This window comes from Lolium rigidum, chromosome 1 (assembly GCF_022539505.1).
Source record: "Lolium rigidum isolate FL_2022 chromosome 1, APGP_CSIRO_Lrig_0.1, whole genome shotgun sequence".
NCBI lineage: Eukaryota > Viridiplantae > Streptophyta > Magnoliopsida > Poales > Poaceae > Lolium > Lolium rigidum.
Genome location: NC_061508.1, coordinates 110,308,138 through 110,331,180, shown reverse-complemented (window position 1 = coordinate 110,331,180; position 23,043 = coordinate 110,308,138). Strand labels below are relative to the sequence as shown.

General features: G+C 43.3%; 2 protein-coding genes across 2 annotated transcripts; both read right to left on the bottom strand.

The window, feature by feature from the left end:
* Window positions 1-2,807: 2,807 nt before the first annotated feature.
* LOC124651382 (protein ecdysoneless homolog) lies at window positions 2,808-10,860 on the bottom strand. Its single transcript, XM_047190512.1, has 5 exons — window positions 9,692-10,860; window positions 8,953-9,285; window positions 5,362-5,501; window positions 5,047-5,204; window positions 2,808-3,156 (listed from the first exon to the last, which is right to left on the bottom strand). Exons 1-5 carry the CDS (start codon window positions 10,858-10,860, stop codon window positions 2,980-2,982), a joined length of 1,977 nt encoding a protein of 658 aa, XP_047046468.1. The 3' UTR covers window positions 2,808-2,979.
* A 1,698-nt stretch (window positions 10,861-12,558) lies between these two features.
* LOC124651283 lies at window positions 12,559-20,749 on the bottom strand. The gene is made up of 10 exons (XM_047190418.1): window positions 20,250-20,749; window positions 20,076-20,143; window positions 19,337-19,407; window positions 18,342-18,584; window positions 15,157-15,320; window positions 14,925-14,980; window positions 14,774-14,826; window positions 14,552-14,660; window positions 14,115-14,212; window positions 12,559-12,977 (listed from the first exon to the last, which is right to left on the bottom strand). The coding sequence occupies exons 1-10, from the start codon at window positions 20,606-20,608 to the stop codon at window positions 12,906-12,908; spliced, it is 1,293 nt and encodes a 430-aa protein (XP_047046374.1). The 5' UTR covers window positions 20,609-20,749; the 3' UTR covers window positions 12,559-12,905.
* Between the last annotated feature and the right edge of the window lie 2,294 nt (window positions 20,750-23,043).

Sequence of the window (23,043 nt, the reverse complement as noted above, 5' to 3'; positions counted from 1 at the left end):
TCACAAGCCTGCCACTATGTGAGCTTTAAGATTTATAGAAAAAATTAAAATTTAGTATGTGCCACTTTAGTGGGCTCAATATTTCAACACCCGTTTCTAATGGGCTAACACCCACGAAGTCTGCTCTAGGGATGGCTCAGGCTACCACACGTGCCCCTAAAGATCTGATTCCATTGCCGTTGCTCCCTAGAGTTTAAAAATAAAGCTGCACATGTTACCGTTTCATTTTAACTGACATAATTCATGTGTGCACTTATATGCCAATTAATTTAGGACAGGTAGAGTAATCCATAGATAATCTTACATTTGTTTTCTGGCAGCGGGCTCGCATCACTTTAGTAGGAGTGGTTTTGTTTGAGAAGTCATAAATGACATTTTTGATCATCATTTGGAAATCTATAAAAGAAAAATATACACGCACGTATTTGCATAAGCATATCTTTTGAGTTGTGACCTACACATACAAGATGCATATGTGGAGCAAATTAATATAGATGTGTCTATATCTGTATTTGTTGTTGCTGATAATACGCCAACGACTTTTTTAAACCTGTAAATATCATTACATGCATGTAGCACAGATCTATATGTACCTGTGGAGAGATGCTTAACTTGTATATGCATACGTGAGCACTGACGAGATGTTCGTATGTATATTTTTGAGTAGTGCAGCCTCTGGCGGCGGAGTGGTAATTTTGTTGTTTCGAAGTTCTCTTGTCTTCTGATGTTTTGGGATCTTTTGGAGCACTAAGATAAATGGAACAAGATTAGGCTTATTTTTTTCCCATCTCTTTTGGGGGTTAAGTTGACGATCAGTGGCTGCTGCTTTAAGGCAAAAAGTTCACCGCAATTATTCAGTACCCCCCCCCCCCCCACACACACACACACACACACTCACCACCCCACCCTTTTTTTCTCTGGTGTGATATTTCTTAATCTTTGTCTGATTGCATCCTTTGCATCCTTTCCACAGTTTACTTGAGCAAGATTTCCTGCGTTTCATGGTCGCACCACAAGTCCACAACGCACTGGCAATGTTTGCAGGTTGGCAGTACCAAATCCTCTCGGAATTTCACAACCCATTTCATATAACTTGCATGCTAAGAAGTATACTCATCTTCTTATTGTAGCTGGATTAGTACTAATTGCAAACAGAAAGTGACAATCTAAGGGCCTGTTTGATTCGCAAAATGCCCGAGAATCATAGTACAAGATTTTGGTTTGCGGATTGCGCCATAGGAAATTAAAACGGTTCTTTCCGAAAGGAAGTGGATGCAAACTTCCCTATTGGAAGTAGTACAGAGGAAACTATGGAAAATATTCCTATATCATTCAATATTGAGACCACGTAGAATGCGGTAAAATGAATTTCTTACTTCTGGCCTAGCTCCATATCCTGATGAAAATCGGACGGGTCATCGCCTAGCTCCATATCAGTGTCAGAGACAAAAAGAAAACTGCAAATCGGTTCAAGCACTACAGTGGTCCCACCGGGTGTGATAGAAGACGCCCCCGATTAGGAAAAGCCGTATTCGAGTGACAATGAAGACCAAAGCTTTTATTTAATTTATTTTTTGCAAAACTGTACAGTTTGTCAGCCCATTGCAACACACAGGTACTCCTTCCGTTCTGATTTAGTCTACATTTTAGAAAAAATAAGACAAACGAGTATTACATTTATTAGTATTATTTAAATATGTGAACAACCAATTCAATCTACATCGAAAATAACAACATCCAATAAAGAAAGCAAAATCACATCGTTTCCAGTGTTGTTGTTAACTAAAAGATAGAATGTAGAGTATTTTAGAACAAATTTTGAAGATAGAATGTAGACTATTTCAGAACGGAGGAAGTATTATGCTAGTACCATCCAATTACGAATGCAATAACCTGCAGGCTCTTTTTTTGAGGATCCAATCATCCAAAGTTCATATGAAAATCCTTTGAATCCAAGAGGCAGGTTAGTGGTGCACTGGTGCAACGACGCAAAGGACTCTTCTGTGGCAGAATGCTTCTTTAATCCGCATGATTCATAAAACATAGGAATAGCCGAATAGGGTAGGATTTGCATGTGCAAAAGAAAGATTGAAAAACACAGAAATTCTGCGGAACTAGATATCTGATTCATACAAATAGGATAAACATAGGAGGTAAATGATAAAGGTTAAACTAAATGTACAAAGTAAGATTGGATCACTATCATGCAATTCATGCCTTTGCCTGTTTTGTGTATAGGAGTGTAATAAAGAGATTTGACTGGATTGTACAATTACTTTCTTTCCCTTCGAAACCTAAGCCAAAGTAAAAATAAAAAATAAAAAAACTCCTTCACTTTTTCTATCATGCTCCATTTCTTTTAAAGAATGGAAAAAAATCAGAAATGAGTAGTTTCACCAATGCCTTGTTTGGTACTAGAGTTTTAGTGGGGATAATCCACTCCAAATTTAAATCCCCATTTATTCTAAATACATATTTGGTACTAGAGTAAGTGCGAATTTAATCCCTGTTAATTCCCACTTTTCTCCAAAATTTCAGTGTATTTCGTTCAATCCCCAATACTCTCCTACCTAGTAGTAGACTGAAGATGGGGTTTTGTGGGGATTGGATGACAGCAGAGGTTCACCCAATACTCTAGAGTATTATCCCAGCTAAAACACTAGTACCAAACAAGACCCAAAGGAAAAAAAATCCCTACTTCTATGTTTTTCAACCAATATTACTATGAATCAAAGAGGCCCTAACAGAGAAAGATAACCGGTAGATAGCTATTTGTACACTGTTTTTTTTTTCTTTCTGAAACGTCCTTCATACAAAGTTCACACACCATAATAGGTTGGTCGGTTAGTCATAGTAAACGTCCTTTCTAGCGATCGTACAACAATGTTTTGTGAAGTGAAGATAAAAAGATACAACATCACAACAAATTAAGCAGCCTATGTTCAGTGAAGTTTCACGTGTACACTGAAAAACACAAAATCACAATTTTTTACCATCCGGAGGAGGTACCTTTACACCCATAAGTCCAAGCAGATTGGAAGCTGGCCCAGGAAGGCCTTGTTGAGACGAGTACGAGTTAAGAAAGCTCTCGACAAGGTTTAAGTCCACATCAACTGGAGCCATCTCCCCATCACTATCAGCAGCATTTGAGGGACCCTGCAAGGCAAAATAATGCTGCTTAGGATTACTGGTTCAGTTAAATAAACAGCATCTCTAGCAAGAAAAATCACACCGGCGTCAAAGAGTTATTAACTGAGGATTCAAAATGACAAAAGTGCAGATATAAAATTTCTGTTCAATTGGCAAATACTACATGGCAAGACTGACGGATAAGCTGGATACACAACTGAACTTAAATAGAACCAAAATTGATCCAAATAGGAAAACCAAATGGAAGTAACAATTCCAAAGTAAAAGCAACCAATCCAGACGAAGTAACAAATAAAAGAGTTCGGTATGTGTCCTTAAAAGATTTTGCTATTAATGATTTTTCTCAAACAGACAAAGTTAAAAATAAAATATTATGTATATTTATTTAATGATTTATCCTTGAGTTCGGTATTTGCTATTAACTGAAAAAAAAAGAACGCGCGCAGCTAACGATATAAGTCCATATTACCGCCCTGAACGTGCCATTGAGTTAAGATTACGACCCTAGAATTTATTTTGGTTTAAAATAAACCCGGACAATAGAAGCGTCAAAATAATGCCGACTATCCAATAAAGCATCAATTTATCAACATTAAACATAAGAACTACAATGCACTGCACCGCATGGTGGCAAGATTTTACGATGTACTAGTTCAGAAAATAACTGACTGTAACAATAGGTGGATTCAGCAACAAGCACAGATTAGTGAGGGATGCACTTCTGGGTGTGGGTTTGGAGCAATCCACCAGCAAAACCGGAGCAGGCAAGAAGTTGAGGTAGACGCAGGAGACGGTGAAGCTGGGGAATTGCAGGCGGCAGAGCAGGTAGAAGGTGCCAGCCACGGTGACTAGCATGAGGATGACGCTACCACACCCAGAAGAAGCAGCAACAGAAGCTGCACTGTCAGGACGGCCGGTGCAGCCGACATAAACAAGGACGGAGACACCGAGGCTCTTTCACATGCTGATAATGGGCAAGTGATTGTGTCAGGGACAACTTAAGGCGTGGCTGGGCAGAGCAAGGAGTGGCAGCATGGAGACAACCTGCCAGCAGCAACCGGTGGTGGGCCGTATCGAGGAGCGTGCACACTGGTACAGAGTAGAGCTCACGAGAGAAAACAGAAGGGATAGGGGAAAAGGAGAGGAAAAACGAACAGTTTGAGTTGGCTATATGGAAAAGGAGAGACAAAGAGTTGACTAGGCCAAAAGCGAGTCAAATGGAAAGAGAGAGAGGGATATTTTAAACCAAACTAAACTTCAGGGTTGTACTGTAAGCTTGAGGACAAGCTCAAGGGGTACAATATAGAGTATAGACTTCTCTCACAGCTAACAGCCTTCTTGGAATGATTATAATTTTTGTGCGGCCACCGAGAAATATTTACATCTCACTTGAACTAAATACCGGTGGGCACATAAACTTTACAACCAATCCAAACAGCCCCTAAATGATAAAGTTTGTGGGTTTTGGCAGTTCAGCATATTTGATACCTAACTAGTCAAATTTAGTGTTTTTATGTGTTCACAGCATATCCTGCATATTGACATCTTTACATATTTGTGGCATGGTAGAATATAGTACACTTTGACCACTCAATCTTATTAGTGTTTGAGGAAGTTCCGAAGGAATTTCTGATCTATCGGAGTATGTGTGTGTGTAATCTGTTTCTACATTCAAACCCCACATGCTACACATGCAATCGAAGGATGCGTTTTTTACAAATCACACTTCCAATTCATTTTCTTAAAAACTAGGCAACAGTGAACGTAACAAACTACCATACTAATAACTGTCCAAAATGAAGAAGTTCGAGCCATCACAGTGTACTGCCCTATCTTAAACATTGTTGGTGTGATTTGTGGTTTTCGGGTCAAAAAAAGACCCCAAAGAATGTTTACCTCATCATTGGTGTGATGTGGTGCTCGAGAAAAGGTTTCTTTGATACTTGTGTTACTTAGCTCTTGATTCAAAGCATCTGAATATGACTCCATAAAAGAATCATCCATATCCTTGTCGCCAGCATCTTCAGCAGAATCATTCTCGTAATCAGAATCATCTGCACCGTTGAGAACATTTTCAAATTAGTAACACCCAGTTCACACCAAAACCGAATTCAGAGATCAAAGTTAACGACTAATGCAATAAAGACATGAGAATATATATAACAATACTGCAGATACTTATTAAGGAATGAGAAGTAGAAGGTAGTATACCAAAGTCCATGTCTGACGAGGAGGACTTTCTATCAGTTTCAGCATCGTTGCCGGCTTTCTCTTGCGACACCTTTCCTAGCACTGATTCCATGGCCTTGAAGAACTGGTTGACATCAAGGTCCACTGATTCCATCTCTTCCCTACATGAACAAAATAGGTAGATCAATACCAAATCACCATCCAGCTGAATAGATGCATAATAAAATGGCTACAGCAAAGGAGTCTAATTCCTCACAGATCGTTAAACATCACAAGTCCTGCAATCTATTTCATCTAGGATGTGCTAGAGATATAAGTCATGTATGTTTTTAGTGAGACAAATAATCTCTAATCACAGTCATGTGTGCACAAGGGATTGAGAGCCATTCTATTCGTTGGAAACTGAGAAATGGAGCTACTCCGTCTATTGGGGAGAATGTTAGCCAGAATGTAATCTTGTCATGATGTGACCTGCCCACATAGGTTGTGTGCAGGCTGTTGTGTGAATAGCACACATAGGTTGTGTGCTTGCTGTGTGTGAACAAGGCACATGAGTTGTGTCCTGTGTAAGTGAACAAGGCACATTGGTTGTGTACTGAATAGATTGGCATGTCAGCGGTTCTAGAAGTATCCAGGGCATGTAGGGAGAACTCTAGAATTAGTGCACATAGGTTGTGTAGGCATGTCTAGAAGTATCCAAGGTATTGTAGGGAGAACTCTAGAATTACGAATGTTCTAGAGTAAAGATATTTAGGAGTAGTATGAAAGATCTAGAGTTTGTAGAGTACTCTAGAAGTATGGTGTACTGTAGGGTTTGGACTGTGCCACATGGCTGTTAGACAAACAGCAACTTGTATTACCAGGGGGCCAAAGGCCACAATATATAGTACAAAAGACTTGAGGCACAAGAATAGTAAAGCTAGACAAATACGGACTCATAGAGACCTAGACCAATACTAATACTCCTTAACACTCCCCCTCAAATGCAAAGCGTATGCAATAGCATTGCATTTGAAGAAAGGCAAAACTACAAAAAAAAATGATAATCCAAATCCGCATCTTGAGTGTCATCGTAGAGTCTCCAAAACCTGTTGAGTCAAGCCGATCGAAGAAGAGATCGACACAAGCTGGAAGACGGCCGGAAGAAGAACAACATGTCACTAAAAGATCATAGCACAAGAATGCCCCCCTCACGTATGATGGGAAGACAAACCAACGTGGCCTCAGAGGTATACGTGGACCGGTGACAGATGGAGTCCCTGCCGAATGGAATGGACATCCTTGGGGACAGCTGTGTAAGACTTAATTTACCATAAAATTGGACGGAAAACTACTACAAAGATCACAAGAAACCCAGCTCAAAGTGAATGGAGAGAGAACCCCTGCGCCTTGGAAGGATCTGAAGCTGTTCGGACACTCATAGACAAGTGAACTCCAATCCAGGATCCCTCGAAAAGTGAAGTGAACTAGCCAGGTAGAACAGTCAGGTTAGGAAAAGAGTCAAACACAACCCTGTGCCACCGACAAACGTTTGACTTTGACTGTGTTTTTTTTGGGCTATGAAGATTCTACTTATACCCAATGATGGAACATTTTGAAAATATATTCAACAGGGATGGTAGTCTTAAGAAGAGGTACAGCTCAAGAGGCATATACGTGGACACCGAGGGACAATGGAAAAAAGAAAAGTGCGTAGATCACTGACAATGCAACAAATGGTGCATCCAAGAAAGACACACACCCACAAGAAGAAGATGGGCTGTCGAAAGATGGCACATCAAGAGAATCAAGCCACAGATGACCAAGCAGCAGCGGCAGGCTGACATATAAAGGTATGGCGGACTCGCATGACAAGAGAGACACGACAGATCAACGGATTTGGTGGATGCAGCGGAAGAACTAAAGCAAGATAAAGTCGAGACATACATCGTCAAATATCACTGAAGAGTGAAGAGAGACAGTGCCGAATGACAGACATGACACTATTTTGCAGCAGCAGCCCAAGTAATTCACGTGCAGACCAACAAGAGCAGCCCAGCATGGCCCAGAAGACGGCCAGGCAAGTCAACGCCCACGAAGAGCGGAACGGCAACCAGCAGCTGCTCACGAACCGCAGCCACACCAAGGGAAACCGACAGCCATGGGTACTCAGCTATGAGCTTCGAGGGCGAACGGCGACCTGGGCGGCCAGCGGAGGCCCGGACGGGCGGCGACCATGGCGGAGGGCACAGGAATCCATCGGAATCGGGATCTTCAGCAATCATACGTGGACGGGGCGACTCGATCTGGGAGCCAACCTTTCCATCAGCAGCAGTCAACGACCAAACATAGGTCTTGCAGGTAGGAGAGCATCGACCAGATGGATCTAGCTCACGAAGGAAAACTCGGGTGACGAGCAGCAGCGCAACAAACGGGAATAGGAAAAGCAGGGCAGGGAGATCCAACGTGAGCAACAGTCGACAGATGAGCAGCACACGCAGGTGTAGGTAGACAGACGCAGCAGTGTCAGAGCAGTTGATGAATGACGAGACGGCAAAAGAAAAAAAAATTGCAGCACGGAAGTTGCGACGTGCGGAAACCCTAACAAGGCTCTGATACCATGTTAGACAAACAGCAACTTGTATTACCAGGGGACCAAAGGCCACAATATATAGTACAAAAGACTTGAGGCACAAGAATAGTAAACCTAGACAAATACGGACTCATAGAGACCTAGACCAATACTAATACTCCTTAACAATGGCAACAATCTAAAGGGTCATGTACAAGTATAAATAGGGGTACGACCCCTCCCATGTAAGAAGGAAAACTAAGCATGGATTGCTATCCTAGCATAGGTTGCTGGGGTAAGCATGGGGCCCTAGCATAGGTTGTTGGGGCAAGCATGGGTTGCGCTAAGTCTGTAGGCATTCATTGCCAAGTATATTGTGTAGCATCCGTTGCTACATAAGCTAATAGAGGAAGAAGGCATCCGTTGCCTGAAACTATCGTGTGTTCTCCTCTGAAGTGCTAGTCCCTCATTTTCTGTTTTACTCAAAGGAGAGAATAGAGAGAACAGAGAACAGAGAGGGAACGAAAAGGTGTAAATCCTTGAGCTGTTCTGTCAAGGCAGCAAACAATGTTCTTTTCTCAAATGTCAGGCCTGATATAAGCTATAAAAAAATGAACCAGGACATGTATCCAACGCAAACAAAAACATATTACAAGGTTGCACACTACAGTGCTGGGGTACTTGATTTCCACCTGGCAATTAAATTCACAAGAATGCCATGTATCTAAGGATCTACCAGTTTGCACTTCACATTTATCATATTTTATGTTCGATGTTTCCAAATAATGTACACATTTCACTGAAACAAGGTAGTCTTTAAGATGAAAGTTTTGCTGGTGGTGCTCAGCCACCCGTTTGTGGTCGATGTGCTTCGCTATGGAACATTTAGCATGGTAATCTTCACTAATCGCAGCATGATTTTGCCATCATATATACAAGAAAGATGCTTTCAACTAATTGTTGCATCCAAAAGTATAACTAAGTGCTCCCGAAAGGCAGGCATAATACCAAAAGTAGCCAAGCATGGAATAGAAAGATCACAAATGAGTCTAGAAGAGAACCTGTTTGACGGAACTTCGGCTCCCTCAAAGCTTGACATTTTTCGAACAAAGTCCTGCATGGATTCCGTGATTTCTCCAAGATTAAAGTCGCTTGGCTGGGAGGTAGAACTGCTGGAAACATTTTGTTTCTGACCCTTTGTATGCTTCTTTAAAGCCTCGTACTCTTCTATTTCCTTCTGCCTCTCATGAAGTTCTGCATTCAGCTCATCCTCCCCATTACGAAGCCAAGAATCGTCATCACTCGGAGGAAGGTCAATGCCTTGAAAATCTTCAGCTGAGTACGGCATCGCAAGGATTTCATCTATTCGACGCACAGGTGCACTTAGTATCTCCCTGTGAAATACCACAGAAGTGTCAGTCAGAACAGTGCTGGAATCCACATTATGCATGGTAACTGAGGTCGTGACCTTTTAAATCAGGTAGCCCCAAGAGCTGTGCTTGACAACATTCAATGCTTTTGGTTACAGAATATTCTGGGCTTTTCGTGATGATTCCCTTTAACAAACATGGTACCACTCTGTAAATCTTATTTGTAATGTTCTTAATGAAAAAGCAACGCTCATGGCGGCTGCTAAACAATATACTGTAGTTATTTCTCTCAGTTGTAATTCCAGTAGAAACAGATAGATGAGAATCAAAATAGACATAATTTTAAAGGGTTGAAACGAAAGGAATAAATGGTAACATACTGAAAAGCTCTGACATAGCTAAATCCAAAACTATGAGCTGCAAAAAGTACCTTGTTCGTGAGAACAAACTGGAGGTCTTGTAATACTGCATTGCATCCTCCATGACCCTCTTATACTCCTTTGAACCAGGAAGCAAGCCCTCGAAGCACCCTGCCGCCTCCAAGCTCTTCCGGTAAACCTCCCACGTGCTCCCCTTCCCTTCCTCCACCTCGTGCCGCCTCTCCTGGTACATCATCTCGAACCCACACGCGATCTTCATCCCCAGCTCCGCCTCCACCCACCTGTCCGGACCCTCCTCCCTCCTCGGCATGGGGTAGCCCCTGGGCGCCTGGAAGCTCTGCTGCATGAGCTGGGCATACATCGCCCTTGTCATCCGCACGGACGTCCTCACCATCTCAACCCCGTCCCCGGCAGGACCCTTGAGGAACCTGCTCATCCTGGCGGCGTGCTTCATGGTGTCGACGTCCCGGTCGTAGAACCCCTCGACCGCGCGGGCGACGAGGCAGGGCTCCTCCGCGAGCACCTTGGCCACGGGCGCGGGCGCGACGACGCGCGCCGTGTGGAGGTTCGCCGCGGCCATCTCGGGCAGGTTCCCGGAGATGCGGCGCTGGATGGCGGCCTGGACGGCGTCGGGGGCGCGGGTGGGGACGGAGTCGTCGTGGACGGCGCGGAGGGCGGCGTCGAGCGAGGGCGTGGAGGGGAAGAGGGAGGGCGGGAGGATGTGGAGGTCGCCGCGGGCGATGAAGACGCGGTTGGGGGCCGTGTCCGGGTCGAGCCAGCGCGGGAGCGCGAAGGCGGCCTCGATGAGGAGGAAGTCGCCGTCGGAGTCCCAGGCGCGCGCGACGGTGTCCGGGAAGGCGCGGGTGAGGGCGAAGAGGAGGGCGACGGCGAGCCACTCGTCCGGGAGGGAGTCCCCGAAGCGGAGCGCGCCGTGGAGGTGGGGGATGGGCGGGGAGGCGCAGAGGGTGCAGGGGGAGGACGGGTCGGCGGGGAGGGAGAGGGTGAAGGGGTCGCGGTGGAAGAGGTGGGAGGAGAGGAAGGGGGATAGGTGGGAGAGGAGGGCGAGGTGGAGGGACTGCAGCGAGGCGAGGAGAGCGGCGGGAGGGAGGCCGGTGGGGAGGGGCAGCGGGTAGATGGCGTAGAAGAGGGTGTCGTCCGGCGGCCGGCGGGTTGGGAACGGGAAGGGGTTGGAGGAGGAGGAGGTGGCGGCGGCGGCCATGGGGATTCGAGTGCTGCAGCGGCGGCGGCGTTTGGGGCGGCGCTGCCGGCAGAAGTTCTCTTTCTTCCGGAGAAATATCTCCGGCCCAGCGGCTGGGCGGTGCGAGAAGGCGCTAGATTTGGCGATGATCGGTGCCGACCAAATAGGATAATGGGCCCATCAACTTTCGGGGCTTTTAGGCCCGAGCCCATCCTTCATTCCGCCTGCAGCAATCCAACAGATCATCAACATCGGCAGATTACTTATTTTGCGGGCAAATACGGAAATTCAGAACTGATCCCAGAGCACATGCTCCTACCTAATGAAAATGGACATTTAAGATGTCACCAATATCCTTTCGCAAAAAAAAAGATGTCACAAATATCATACTGTATCAAATTATCACATGTAAAGATTAATAGCCCATGCTTAGTAATAAAATTTCAAAGAAAAGTACATTTTGTTGTGACTTGTGTAAAAAGATATATTTGGTGCTCCAAAGACACTTCTTTACATCACTTCTTTTTAAATATTTTTTCTTAGGAAACAATATATGTATTTGGATTTTGAACAGAGATTTGGTGCACATGGCACCATTGATCGCTTTAAAAAAAGTAATTGAAAATCATATTTCTAAGTTTTAGAAAAATCTGAAAATAAATCATATGTAGCAAATATTGTATCACACAAACGTGTAAACTTTCAATTGGAAATAATGCGTATTTTAGGCTACACCAAATGTGTGGATCTGAGTATAGTAATTCAAATCTCCAAAAAAAAAGTCAGACTTTATTGTTTTTGTGTAGCTTAGAAAAAAATTGAGATTTTGTACTTCAGTGGGATACATCATCGGATCCTTCTAGAATTTGGTTATGTACTTTTTTGAATATATAAATGTATTTTTTATTTTTTTAATACAGTAAGAGCACTGGCGTCTAGGATCCAAAATGACTTTTAGATTTTCCTTACGAAAGTTTGCAGACATGTAAATACACAACGTAAAAATAATTAAGATTTATTTGAATTTGTGTAACATTTTTTTCAAATTTATTTTTTATCCCGTAGTATATGCTCCCGGAAGCCAAAATGCCACGTCTCACATCATACCTCTAAATAAACGATAAGGCGGAATAGCTGTTAGCTCTCCCAAGGTAGAAATCATTTGTCTACCTTTTTATTTATTTTGTTTTGCAATTTTACGAAATACAAGAATATTTGCCTATGAAGTGTATGAAATACACTGCACAAAAACAAAGTACGGAGTACATTGCACTGAGTACACAACATGAAGTACACTGCACGAACAACACAGAGAACCGACAACAGGTATTACCAATAGATGCACGGATGCAGATCGCGATGTTGCGCGTCTGGAAAGTACAGTCTGATCCCACAAATAGCTCACGGAGATCCATGAACTCCTTCATCTCAAGCTTCACACATGCAACACCTCTATTGTATCCACGCGTACCGGAGGAGCACCGGACAGAGGATCGCATGAGGTGATCTTGCCCGATGTGGGAGTGAGACCAAAGTGATGGCTAGGGTGTAAGAATCCACAATTTTTCAAACTGGCAGATAAGACAGTTTAAATTCTGCAGGGCCTATGGGCTGAGCAGAGTTAACCAGATTGCAGTGTTGCACGTAAGTATGCTCACTTCACTAATACAAAAAAAGGTAGGGGCAGATTATAATTACACTTTGGAGCTTTCTGGCAGATAGTCAGTTCAAATTATGCAGGCCCAATGGGCTGAGCAGCGTTAATCAGGTTTCAGTGTTGCATGTAAGTAGCTCACTTCACAAATACAAAAAAAGGTAGTGGCAGATTATAATTACACTTTGGAGCTTTGTTGACACGGAGGAATGTGGATCAGAAGGAAAAGTAAAAAAGGCTGGAGTCTAACCTGCATCTGGAGCACATGAAACCTAAAGAATCAATATTGAAACTTGAGTGGAACAAAAAAAGAATGTATAACCTACAAGGTCAAATTGCCTATGGAAAATTGAACTGTCTTGTAAAGAAAATCAGCAGAAATATTGGTGCAGTGCACTCTAGAATTCATGAACTAGGCGAGGAAATTATCCATCATATGGTTGATAACGTCAGCTCCATCTGAGTTAAGCCAATAGCTCTTCACCTGACGTTGATAGAGTAAAGAGAAGTACCATAAGAATGTAAGTATTGTCACACCGGCATATTCTAGTATGAAATAGTGAATGAGGTATCCAGAACATCAAGGCCAAAAACTGTTGAAAGGGTTTTGCCACCAAGCCATTGTCATTTTCACTTCACGTTCTTTATGTTTCTTCTTTATAAGTACTGAATTATTATATGTAAATTATCCTCCTGTCGAATATACTAGAACATGGGTACCAATGCCATGCAAACTCTTTATGCTAATGATATCATAGTGCATTGGACTAGATTCACATGCAACTAAAAGAATGCCCCTCAGATTCTCCGAGCAAAGTTCAGATGCCACTCGATGGAAGCAGCAAGATTCAAAGTGATTATTGCGATGCCAATAATGAAAACAATACTGTTTTTCACGAACTGGTACAGGACTCTAGAGGATTGGAAGGCGACCAGGGTCACTAGGAGAACTCATCTAGGATTCCATTCCCTTCGCCAGCGATGCCGCTGGTCCGCTCCGCCTCCGGTGGCCTTGGGGCCTTGGAGGTGTGGCAAACCACGGCCCCTCGCTGGCGGGAGGGTTTTCGTTCTTTGTTTAGGTTGTTTTCCAGTGTCTTTTTCGGGATGGTGAGGCGGCGGCTACATGTGAAGTCAGAATAAGGTCGTCCCCACCCTATCCTCACTCCGGTGGTGCGTTTAGCGTCATCGGAGGGGGGTGCGGAGTCGTGTGCCCGGATCTCATGGGATCCGGTATGTTTTTTTTATTCATTGGTGTGGTTTCAGGTCAGCCTTAGTCTCTTTCGATCTACGGTTGTCATCATTGGTGATGGTGGTTGCTCTGGTGCGCTGGTCCTTTGGGGCCATAGCACGACGACTTCCCGCCTGTCTACTACGACAAGCTTTGCCTGGCTCCGGTGATGGAGGGGCGAGGACGGCGGCGCACCTTCAGCTCGTGCTAGAGTTTGTAGTTGTCTCTAGGTGGTCCAAAGACCTATCTGTAATTTTTATTACTTTTGGGGCTGTTTGTACTGCTACTGAGGATTATTAATAGATGGACAGAATTTTCGCAAAAAAATAAATCAATGAAAACAATACTTTGCTCAAAATACAGGCAGTAGGTTCAAAAGGTGAAAATTAGTACCTGTATGGTGTTATGAGCAACCAATCTTTGACCACTTTTCTGGAAGCTCACGTCAACACGTTCCCACGGTACTTGTGTCAGGCCTCTTATCATCTCCTCTGAACATGCAACGGAAAATATAGCCACTTGTCAACAACTGATGAACAATGACTTAACAAGTTTGGACGAGCTAACAGCTCGTTATGAAGATAATATCGAAGTAATTTTAAACTGGGCATGCAGGAAACTGATAAAAGCATCAAAATCAGTCCATGCAACCAAACTTACTAAAACTGCTAAAAAAATCCCAAAAGGTTCAATGTAATAACTCAATCAGAAGAGACTGGAAACTACATGGTATGCAACCATAATGAGAATAAAAAAATGTTAAATGGCTCTTCGTAGACTCTTAGTTCCTACATCTCAAGTGAAGAGCAGATGACAGAAATTCAGCATACCTTCCGGGTCATAGAGATTAGTATTGACTTCGGTTTCATTACTGTTTGTAATTCCTCTATCAACATGAACAATATGTGGATACTTCTCATCACGAACAAGAAGTCGGTGCTGTGAAAAGGGTTGAAGAAAGGTAAACACATGCAACAGGAAGTGCAAATAAAAATCAGAAGGTTTACTTACAGGGAAGAAACCATAAACATGAAACCATTCCTGATACATACTTTTGGCAACTCGTGTTGACGCCGGATTGATGATGTTCTCCACCCCACCATATCTTTGAAGCTGGTTAAGTGGGTATATAGTCAGAAGTAAAATGTGAAATTCTGAATAAACAATGAACACAAGTTTGTCATTCAAAAAGTTGAAGGATACGGTCAAAATTCGCATTCGCATATGCCACACGTCGTTTGAAAGAGCGCAATCCTGATCTGCACAAGGGAACATGTTACACTAGGACATGATGCCCTATACATGCTTGAACTTCTTTGGACAGCTAATGGACAGTACGCTTAAAATAAATTCATTTCTATACAACTCAACAACAATATGAAGATGCCCTAAAAAGAATATCTGAAAACAAAAGGAGGAGCATACAGAAAATAACCTGAATTTTATGTCATCACAGTCATCAACCATTTGAAGCAGAAGTGGACGCCTTCCATCATCACTATCTGTAAGGAATAAATGCTTTCCAGTTCTTCCAACAAGCAAATGTGCAGTTTCTGACGCTCTTCTCTCCAGGAAAGGCAAGCCACATAGAAAAGGGAGCTGGTGGAAGAATCTGAACATGAGACTAACATTACTGAAGCATTTGAATGCTCTTGCTTTATTTCAATTTGAAATTGAAGTTCTTACTTGCTCTATTTGGACAATCAAAATTAATTTTAAATAGGGTTAAGTGCATTTTTGGTCCCTCATGTCTTGCAGAAGTCTAACTTTGATCCCTCAACTCTGTTTTGGTCTACACCCGCCCTCAAACTCTTAATTAAGTCTAATTTTGGTCCCTGATAGCGGTTTAACGATGGTTGACTGGCTTTTTACTCTCTTTTTTGCCACCATGGACAGATTTGGACAGGTTTAGTCCATGTAGGACCATCTCATCTCGAGATCAGTTATGTAATTAGCATTACGAACATTCACCGACGAGATCATGATCATTATCCGTTTGGCGTAGTAACCGTAACTCTTCCCCAACTACCTAGCGGTGGCGCCTGACACTACGAGGGCGGATAAGCCAGGCGGGAAAGGCAGAAGCGGCGGAGATGCGAGGGCTTTTGCGTCGGGAGGGAAGGCGGAGACGGCTGAAGTGGCGAGGACGGCTGCAATAAGCAAGAAAGGCAGAGGCGGCACACATGTGTGTTAGGGCAAGGGGATTTCTTCTATTTGTTGACTGAGGACAAATGATCCCACATAGTTTAAACCGGCCAATTTCATCGACGATGGCCAAAAGAAGAGTCAAAAACCAGTCAGCCATCATTAAACCGCTATCAAGGACCAATATTGGACTTAATTAAGAGTTTGAGGGCAGATTTAGACCAAAACAGAGTTAAGGGACCAAAATTAGACTTTTGCAAGACTTGAGGGACCAAAAGTGCACTTAACCCTTTTAAATAAGAAAATAATACCTATCAACTTGTATGACTAGTTAATAACTTTCAGAAATTTGTATCTTTGTACAGGTTTTCCATAGCTTAATATTAGAATATCAAATACATGACTCCACTAATCTATTATGCACTCAAATCACAATGCGGTAGAAAAATAAAGAGATCTGATTTAGTGGACCCTTTTATATTTATGGATCACAACCGTTAGATCTTCAAACATATCCCAGCTATTATATCTTCATAACAACACCTACAGAGCCAACAGATCTTCATAATTGTACCTAAATAAAGAGGTAATAGCACCGGGCATACAACAACTTGTTCACTAGGTGCATATTCATACAACAAGTTGAAAAATGTGGTGAACCGGTACAAAAACTTGTTATGCATGTGCAAATCCATACAAAGTTGTTCTGACCTTGACACCAGGCATTAATATTTATAGAAATAAGCCCCTGTATATTTTTTATGTATCAAATGAGGGTTTTTTTGAAAAAAAAATCAAATGAGGGTTAACGGCACAATTGCTTCACCTCCAATTCGCGGCAGTGCTTGAGCTTGACCCGGCGGAGCGTTGAGCCCCTAGAGACCCTCGGAGTAGGGGAGCCGGCGGCATCCAGAATTGTGCCAAAGATGTGGCTGCCGGCGATGGAGAAGATGCGTAGCTCCTGGCGTTTAGCAGCAACACAGATAGGAAGATTGGTGTTCCCAGGAAGGCCTACATGGTTGTGCGTCAGGTGCTCGACCTGGGCCAGGTCGACAGGCAGCGACCTGCCCGCGAGGTGCGTGAGCCCCAGCCCCATGAACGTCAACAGCAGCCTCGGCTGATCCTACGCCCGTGCTGCCGCGTACCCATGCACGTTCCTTGCGTCCACCTCTAGGCTCTTCCGCCCGTGTTCTTCTCGAATGCCAACGACCACAAGCCCAAACTCGTGAGGCAAAGTGATTAATCTGAAGATTAGTAACTTTCTACTCGCGAATTGTATCATATACCAGTGTATGCGCTTCATCAATCAATTCACAGAGAAACTAAGGAGAAGCAAAAAAACAGGGGACCAAGCACAAGCAGCTAGTGCGAGCACGCACCTACAACCGGAACAGGCAGCAGCGAGCGCAGCCGCATCGGGGCAGCACCGCTGAGCAGAGCACGGTGGAGTCACCCTTCAGCAGCACGTAGGGCTCCGCAGCCTGCCTACCGGCTCCTCCAAATTCGCAACTCCGCACCGAGGACTTTGTGAACCGTCGTCGTCTGCAACTCTGCATCGCGCACGAGTGCGTGCGAGACAGCGCATAGGCCATAGGGCAACAACAACCTTGCCACCTAGGCGCACGGAGACGGTGAGCCAGGCAACGGCGTTCATGGAAGCGGCAAGGAGGCAGCAAGCTGGTTGGCCTCAAACTGCGATTTCATAGCATTCGTGCAGCCAAGAGCACGTCTCGCGAACATGAGCCGCCGATGTCGTCGACGGCGCGCCCGCGGTCACCGCCACGACGTCTGTTCCCTAGCAGGTGTGCCGCGAACCCCCGCAGCAACACGCATGCCTGCTCTTCGTAAACAGCTCGTCGGTGGACGAGAGCTGGGCGTCCAGAGCGTCGCGAACTCCGCCGCATCATGCTCATACTCGTGAAAGACATCTCGTGCAGGCCGCACCTTTGTCATCAACCTTAGCGCATGGGCCTCGCCGGCGAGCTCCGGCTCGAGCTCGACGCGCTACACCTACACACGCTGTCGGCGCTTCATGTCTAGAGGCAAGGATGACGTGCTTCCGGTGGATTCGGGAAAAGAGGACATGTCTCATTTGCTATAAAAAACTAACCGGGACTTTTATGTAAAAATAACGATGCTACGTGTGAGGCTCAGAACGACTTTGTATGAGTTTGCACATGCATAGCAAGTTTGTGTACCAGTTCACCACAACTTTCAACTTCTTGTATGAATTTGCACCTAGTGCACAAGTTGTTGTATGCCTAGTGCTATTACCTCCTAAATAAATAAGAAGTTCTCCTCACAGTTGCCTGGGGCACCAGGCTAGTTGCACTAAATAATGATTGCAATGAATGAAGTGTACCAGTTGATTCTCTCTTCTATATAGCTCAAGTGGGTATAAAATATAAACCAGTGAAAGAGACAGTTAAGCAATCAAATTCGAGTTTATAAAACAGTGAAAGCGATCAGTGTTACCTGTTTGTTTCCACTTGAACCCAGATGTGGTGATGCGAAGGTTATAAAATTCATAGGTTCTAAGCCGGCAATGAGACCCTCTAATCGTTCACCTTCATTTCGGCTGTTCCCAACAGGAGATTTAATTCTGATATTGCGTTCATAAAGCCTTCCAATAGCGTATCTGGCAACAAGACCGCCTAGAGAGTGTGCCACAATTGAGATCTTCTTCACACCTCTTCTTTGCTCGACAACTGATAGAACCTATTTTTGTTCCATTATTTACGAATATGAAATGATGTCATGAAAGCTTAGTTCTTTCATTAATAAAAAAAAACAGATAAGATCAATGGATCTAGTTTGTCTTGGTATAATACCAGAGGGTACTTAGCAACTCTAGTTTGTCTTGGTTTAATATCAGATGGTACTTATCAACTCAGAGAGTGAAGTTTGATTAGTAACAACTTATCATGCTATCACCTCTAGTTTATAATTAATCAGCTAGTAACAATTTGGCATCACTCATTCACTCTACATGCTACGCAATTAACCACAACTAGTTTGTGATTTATCAGCTTAGGTGCAGATGCCTGGGGAGTTGTTCGCTTCCATCATCTAACAAAAAATCAACTTAAAAGAAGATGTTGTATACAAGATACAAACTTCCACAAAATAACACATTTCACATCAACAAGATCTTTATGTGTGCACAATAACAAGTAGTCAAGTACACCATGCGCCAATGGGGTTAATTCACATTAGGAAGGCACAAACAAGATGGATCGATGAAACAGACAGTAAGAGTGCCTCCAACAATCTGCCTTAGCTATTCCTAAGACTAAGAGTATGGCACATTTCCTATGAAATGTAGTGTAACAGAATACTTAGGAAAAATCCTATCGGATTGAATCTTACATATCAAACAACTCGCACAGGAAAATTCCTAAGGTTTCCAATCCTTCAACGTTCGATAAAAAAATCTTTGAATCAAAGAGGCCCATAGTCAGAATAAGTACCTCATTCGCTAACCTTTCCCCCATTAAGTCGACTCCATCAAATGTCTGTGTAGCAGAGTTGCATTGACTCCCTGCAAGAAAAACCACGGTCTAAATCTCCTTATAGGAAAACAATAAAGAATAGGCAGAAAAAAAGGATGTATCTTATGTTCCTGCAGTGCAGAGTTTCTTTAAATCTGGACCAATAAAGAAAACATGAATGACCTCCAGTCGTGTTCTGAATCACACTGGTACCAAAGCAGATGCTACATACAACAAAAGCAAATAATACTACAGATAAAAATAGCATTGGCCCATGCAGATTTTATCGTATCAATATTTACTAGTAATTTTTATGATGGTTTGGTGGGTACTATCACTCCATCTAATTCAAATGTGTGCTGCAAAACCAACAGAAAAACAAGCGTTTTAGCATGCTTACTGTACATGATGGTTCTCCCACCTGCTAATCAAACTTGACAGTTGTTATCTGTTTAATCCCACACAGGCACTTATATTCGGTTAACTTTGTTTCTAAATCTCAACTATATTTCTTCAGCACAAGTCTAGACTCTAGCAGAACTCCAATTACCAAATAACCATTCGATTTTTTAGCTATCATGAAGCGGCAACACTCACATACAGGTGCACGCAGACAAATGGCAATATCTTACTCTACCTAGCAATATAGTTCAGAAGATACTACGCTATTTAGAAAACCAGCAGCAAGTCCCGTAGCATGTGGATTTGGGTTACTCACGATGAACGATCACTTTGTGTGGCATCCGCCTCACGAACTGCTGTGCCGCAAACTTCCAGTCATCCGCGCTGTAATCCAATGGATCAAATTTAGGCACTGAAACCAACAGTCTCCAAGTTGCACAAACCGACCGCGCGCAAAGACGACGAAAATAAACAGTATACTCGGATCCACCTCCCCACGAGGCCATTGACCATGACGACGAGGTGCTCGGGGAACACCCCGCCCTGCTCTACCTCCACCTCGGCCTGAGCGCTCCAGACGTCCTCCCCTCCGCCGCGCGCTGGCTCCGTTTCCACCTCCGGCCCCTTCCGCTTCGCCTCCTTCACCGCCACCGCGACCGCCGATGCTGACGGCGCGGGCACCGGCGCCGGCCTGAAGCAGCCCATCCAGCGCCCGCTGCTACCACTCTCCGCGGCTGGAGGACGGAGCGCCAGGCGGAGCCGCGCCACGGCACGCGGCCAGCGGGACTGGGACCCGGGGGTTGTTGGAGTGGCGGCACGGCCCATCGAGGCTGTGCCGGCGGCGATCATCCGACGAGGAGGTGGGATGAGTGGAGTGGGGCTTGCTCCGAGACCTAGATGCGGCGGTGGTAGTTGCTTCGGAGGGAAGGTGGAGCTGAGGACGGAGAAGCTTCGGGCGAGCAGGAAAGATGACAATGATTTGTACTGTGCAACGACGGTGACGAAAGGGCAAACTGTTTGTTTTCCTATATAAACAGATTATTATTATTAATTAAAAAGAATAATTTGCTTGGACGGGGCTGTAAAGCGAAACTAGGCCACATTCACTTCATGGTTTCAACCAAAAAAAGGTACGGAGTACTCACTTCAGGTCACATAAGATTTTCTAAGAGCATATTTTTATGGCATGCTATTAACTGAAAATATTGATACAAGTGTGGGATGTATACAAACTGGATCCTAGTGAGCATACGAGGTGCAAACTAGCTCATTGGTCATCCGATATGAATGTTTATGTCCATTGATAATGGGATTATATCCTTGGGTAAAATGATATGATGGGCATACCTAATAGAATTATTGCAACATGGTTAAGTCATAAGTTCATCATTGCTATAATTATGAAAGTGTAGTAACATACTCCTTAGACCGTGAGATCATATATAATCGCTCTGACAATAGACTGCCTTGACTACATCAACCGTCAGACCGTATTAGGGTGATCATAAAGGTGTTGCTCATGTATTACGAATGTGTAGGAGTATGTATCAAGATCGTTATTTGTTCATCCGTGTGACGGAAAGATACTCTAGGACCACTCGGTGAGATTGCATCTATGAAATTGTGTAGCATATGACTAGGTCATAATGATGGAATACCACGGGAACAAGTTAAATAGCCCATGTCGGTAACAAGATTGAACTAGGTATGATGATACCGATGATCAGGTATCGAAGTAACAAAGAGAATTTGACTCAATGTTTATGGTTCGACTACATATGTATATTTGTGGAATACACATAGGTCATTATGGGCATCCAAGTCTCGTTGATAATCACTGATCGAAGAGGCGTCTCCCATCATGTTTGTAGTGTTCCCGAACTGTAGGGTAGCACATTTAAGGGTTTGTAGATGTTTGGAGAAGCCCCTTCAAAATAGAAGGACGAATTACGGTATCAAATAATCGCAATGATTATTTGATCCCACCTGGCTTGATTCCAAGCTTGGGGAGATCTATAACGCCTTGTAATCTATCTCCTTTAGTTTGCATATTTACTTTCCAACATGCATTTAGTTCGAAATTTGAGAGTGAAGGATTGCATTAGTGCTTGTTTAATTTCCCTTGAAGAGTGAAGGATTTTTTATCCAATGAACTTTGAGCCATTATTTTATCTGAAGTGCAATTAAATTATGATTATTGCATTAGATGTATGAATTAGGATGAGTATAGTTATACTTGCATCATGATAATGATTTTATGGTCCTCCACACCAGTAAGCCTTGGTAGAATATAAGAAAATTATTTACAAAGCATATTATGATCATTGGTTGCTTCATGTGAAAGAGAAATAAAAGTAAAAAAAAGAAGAAAGAAAGAAGAAGAAACATAAATAATAAAAGAGAGTACAAGGAGGAAAAGAGTTGCTCGTAAATTTCATGAAGAAAAGCTAACTTCATGATTTTATGATATGTAGATAAAGTAGTCTTGTTGTCTACTATCAAACATTGAAAGGTGTGGAGGCCTAATGACCCACAAATATAGGGGACCGCAACAGTCTTCGAGGGAAGTAAAACCCAAATTTATTGATTTGACACAAGATGAGGTAAAGAATACTTATAAGCCTTAACATCGGAGTTGTCAGTTCAGCTGCACCTGAAAAATCACGAGTAACAGGGGTGATGTGAAAGCAGCAGTAATAATTGTGAGGGCATGGCAATGCATGCTATGATAACATAAAAGTTACTGTAGTATTTAATTGGGAAATACAACATAATACATAGACCGTAATCCAACTGCATCTATGGCTAATAATCCACCTTCAGGTTATCATCCGAACCCCTTCCAGTATTAAGTTGCAAGCAGCAGACTATCGCATTAAGCAATATGTGTAAATTAAACAATAGAATTACCCTCGAATAAATCATTGTTATTTTCTCCATAGTAGCAACATCACATCTACAATCTTAGAAGTTAAACGTCACTCTCCCAGAAAACTAGAGGCATGAACCTACTATCGAGCATAAATACTCCCTCTTGGAGATACAGGCAACTACTTGATCAAGGTAACTACAAGCACCGGAGAGCATGCAAGATCTTAAATAACAATAGTATGATAATATGATGAAAAATCTGATCACAATTCCACAATTTATCGGATCCCAACAAACACAACACCGATTACATCATATGGATCTCAATCATCTAATGCAGCTCATGAGATCATTGTATTGAAGTACATGGGAGAGAGTACCAACTAGCTACAGCTGAGAACCCGTAGTCCGGG

Excerpts from the sequence above, each read along its gene's own strand:
- LOC124651382 (XM_047190512.1), bottom strand. The coding sequence starts at position 10,860 with ATGGCCGCCGCCGCCACCTCCTCCTCCTCCAACCCCTTCCCGTTCCCA. Across the intron at positions 9,286-9,691 it reads AGTTTGTTCTCACGAACAAG|GGAGATACTAAGTGCACCTG; the intron begins GTACTTTTTGCA and ends GGTATTTCACAG. Across the intron at positions 5,205-5,361 it reads CTCGTCAGACATGGACTTTG|ATGATTCTGATTACGAGAAT; the intron begins GTATACTACCTT and ends TCAACGGTGCAG.
- LOC124651283 (XM_047190418.1), bottom strand. The coding sequence starts at position 20,608 with ATGATCGCCGCCGGCACAGCCTCGATGGGCCGTGCCGCCACTCCAACA. Across the intron at positions 15,321-18,341 it reads GTTCAAGTGGAAACAAACAG|CTCCCTTTTCTATGTGGCTT; the intron begins GTAACACTGATC and ends TTCTTCCACCAG. Across the intron at positions 14,981-15,156 it reads TGTGATGACATAAAATTCAG|ATCAGGATTGCGCTCTTTCA; the intron begins GTTATTTTCTGT and ends TCCCTTGTGCAG.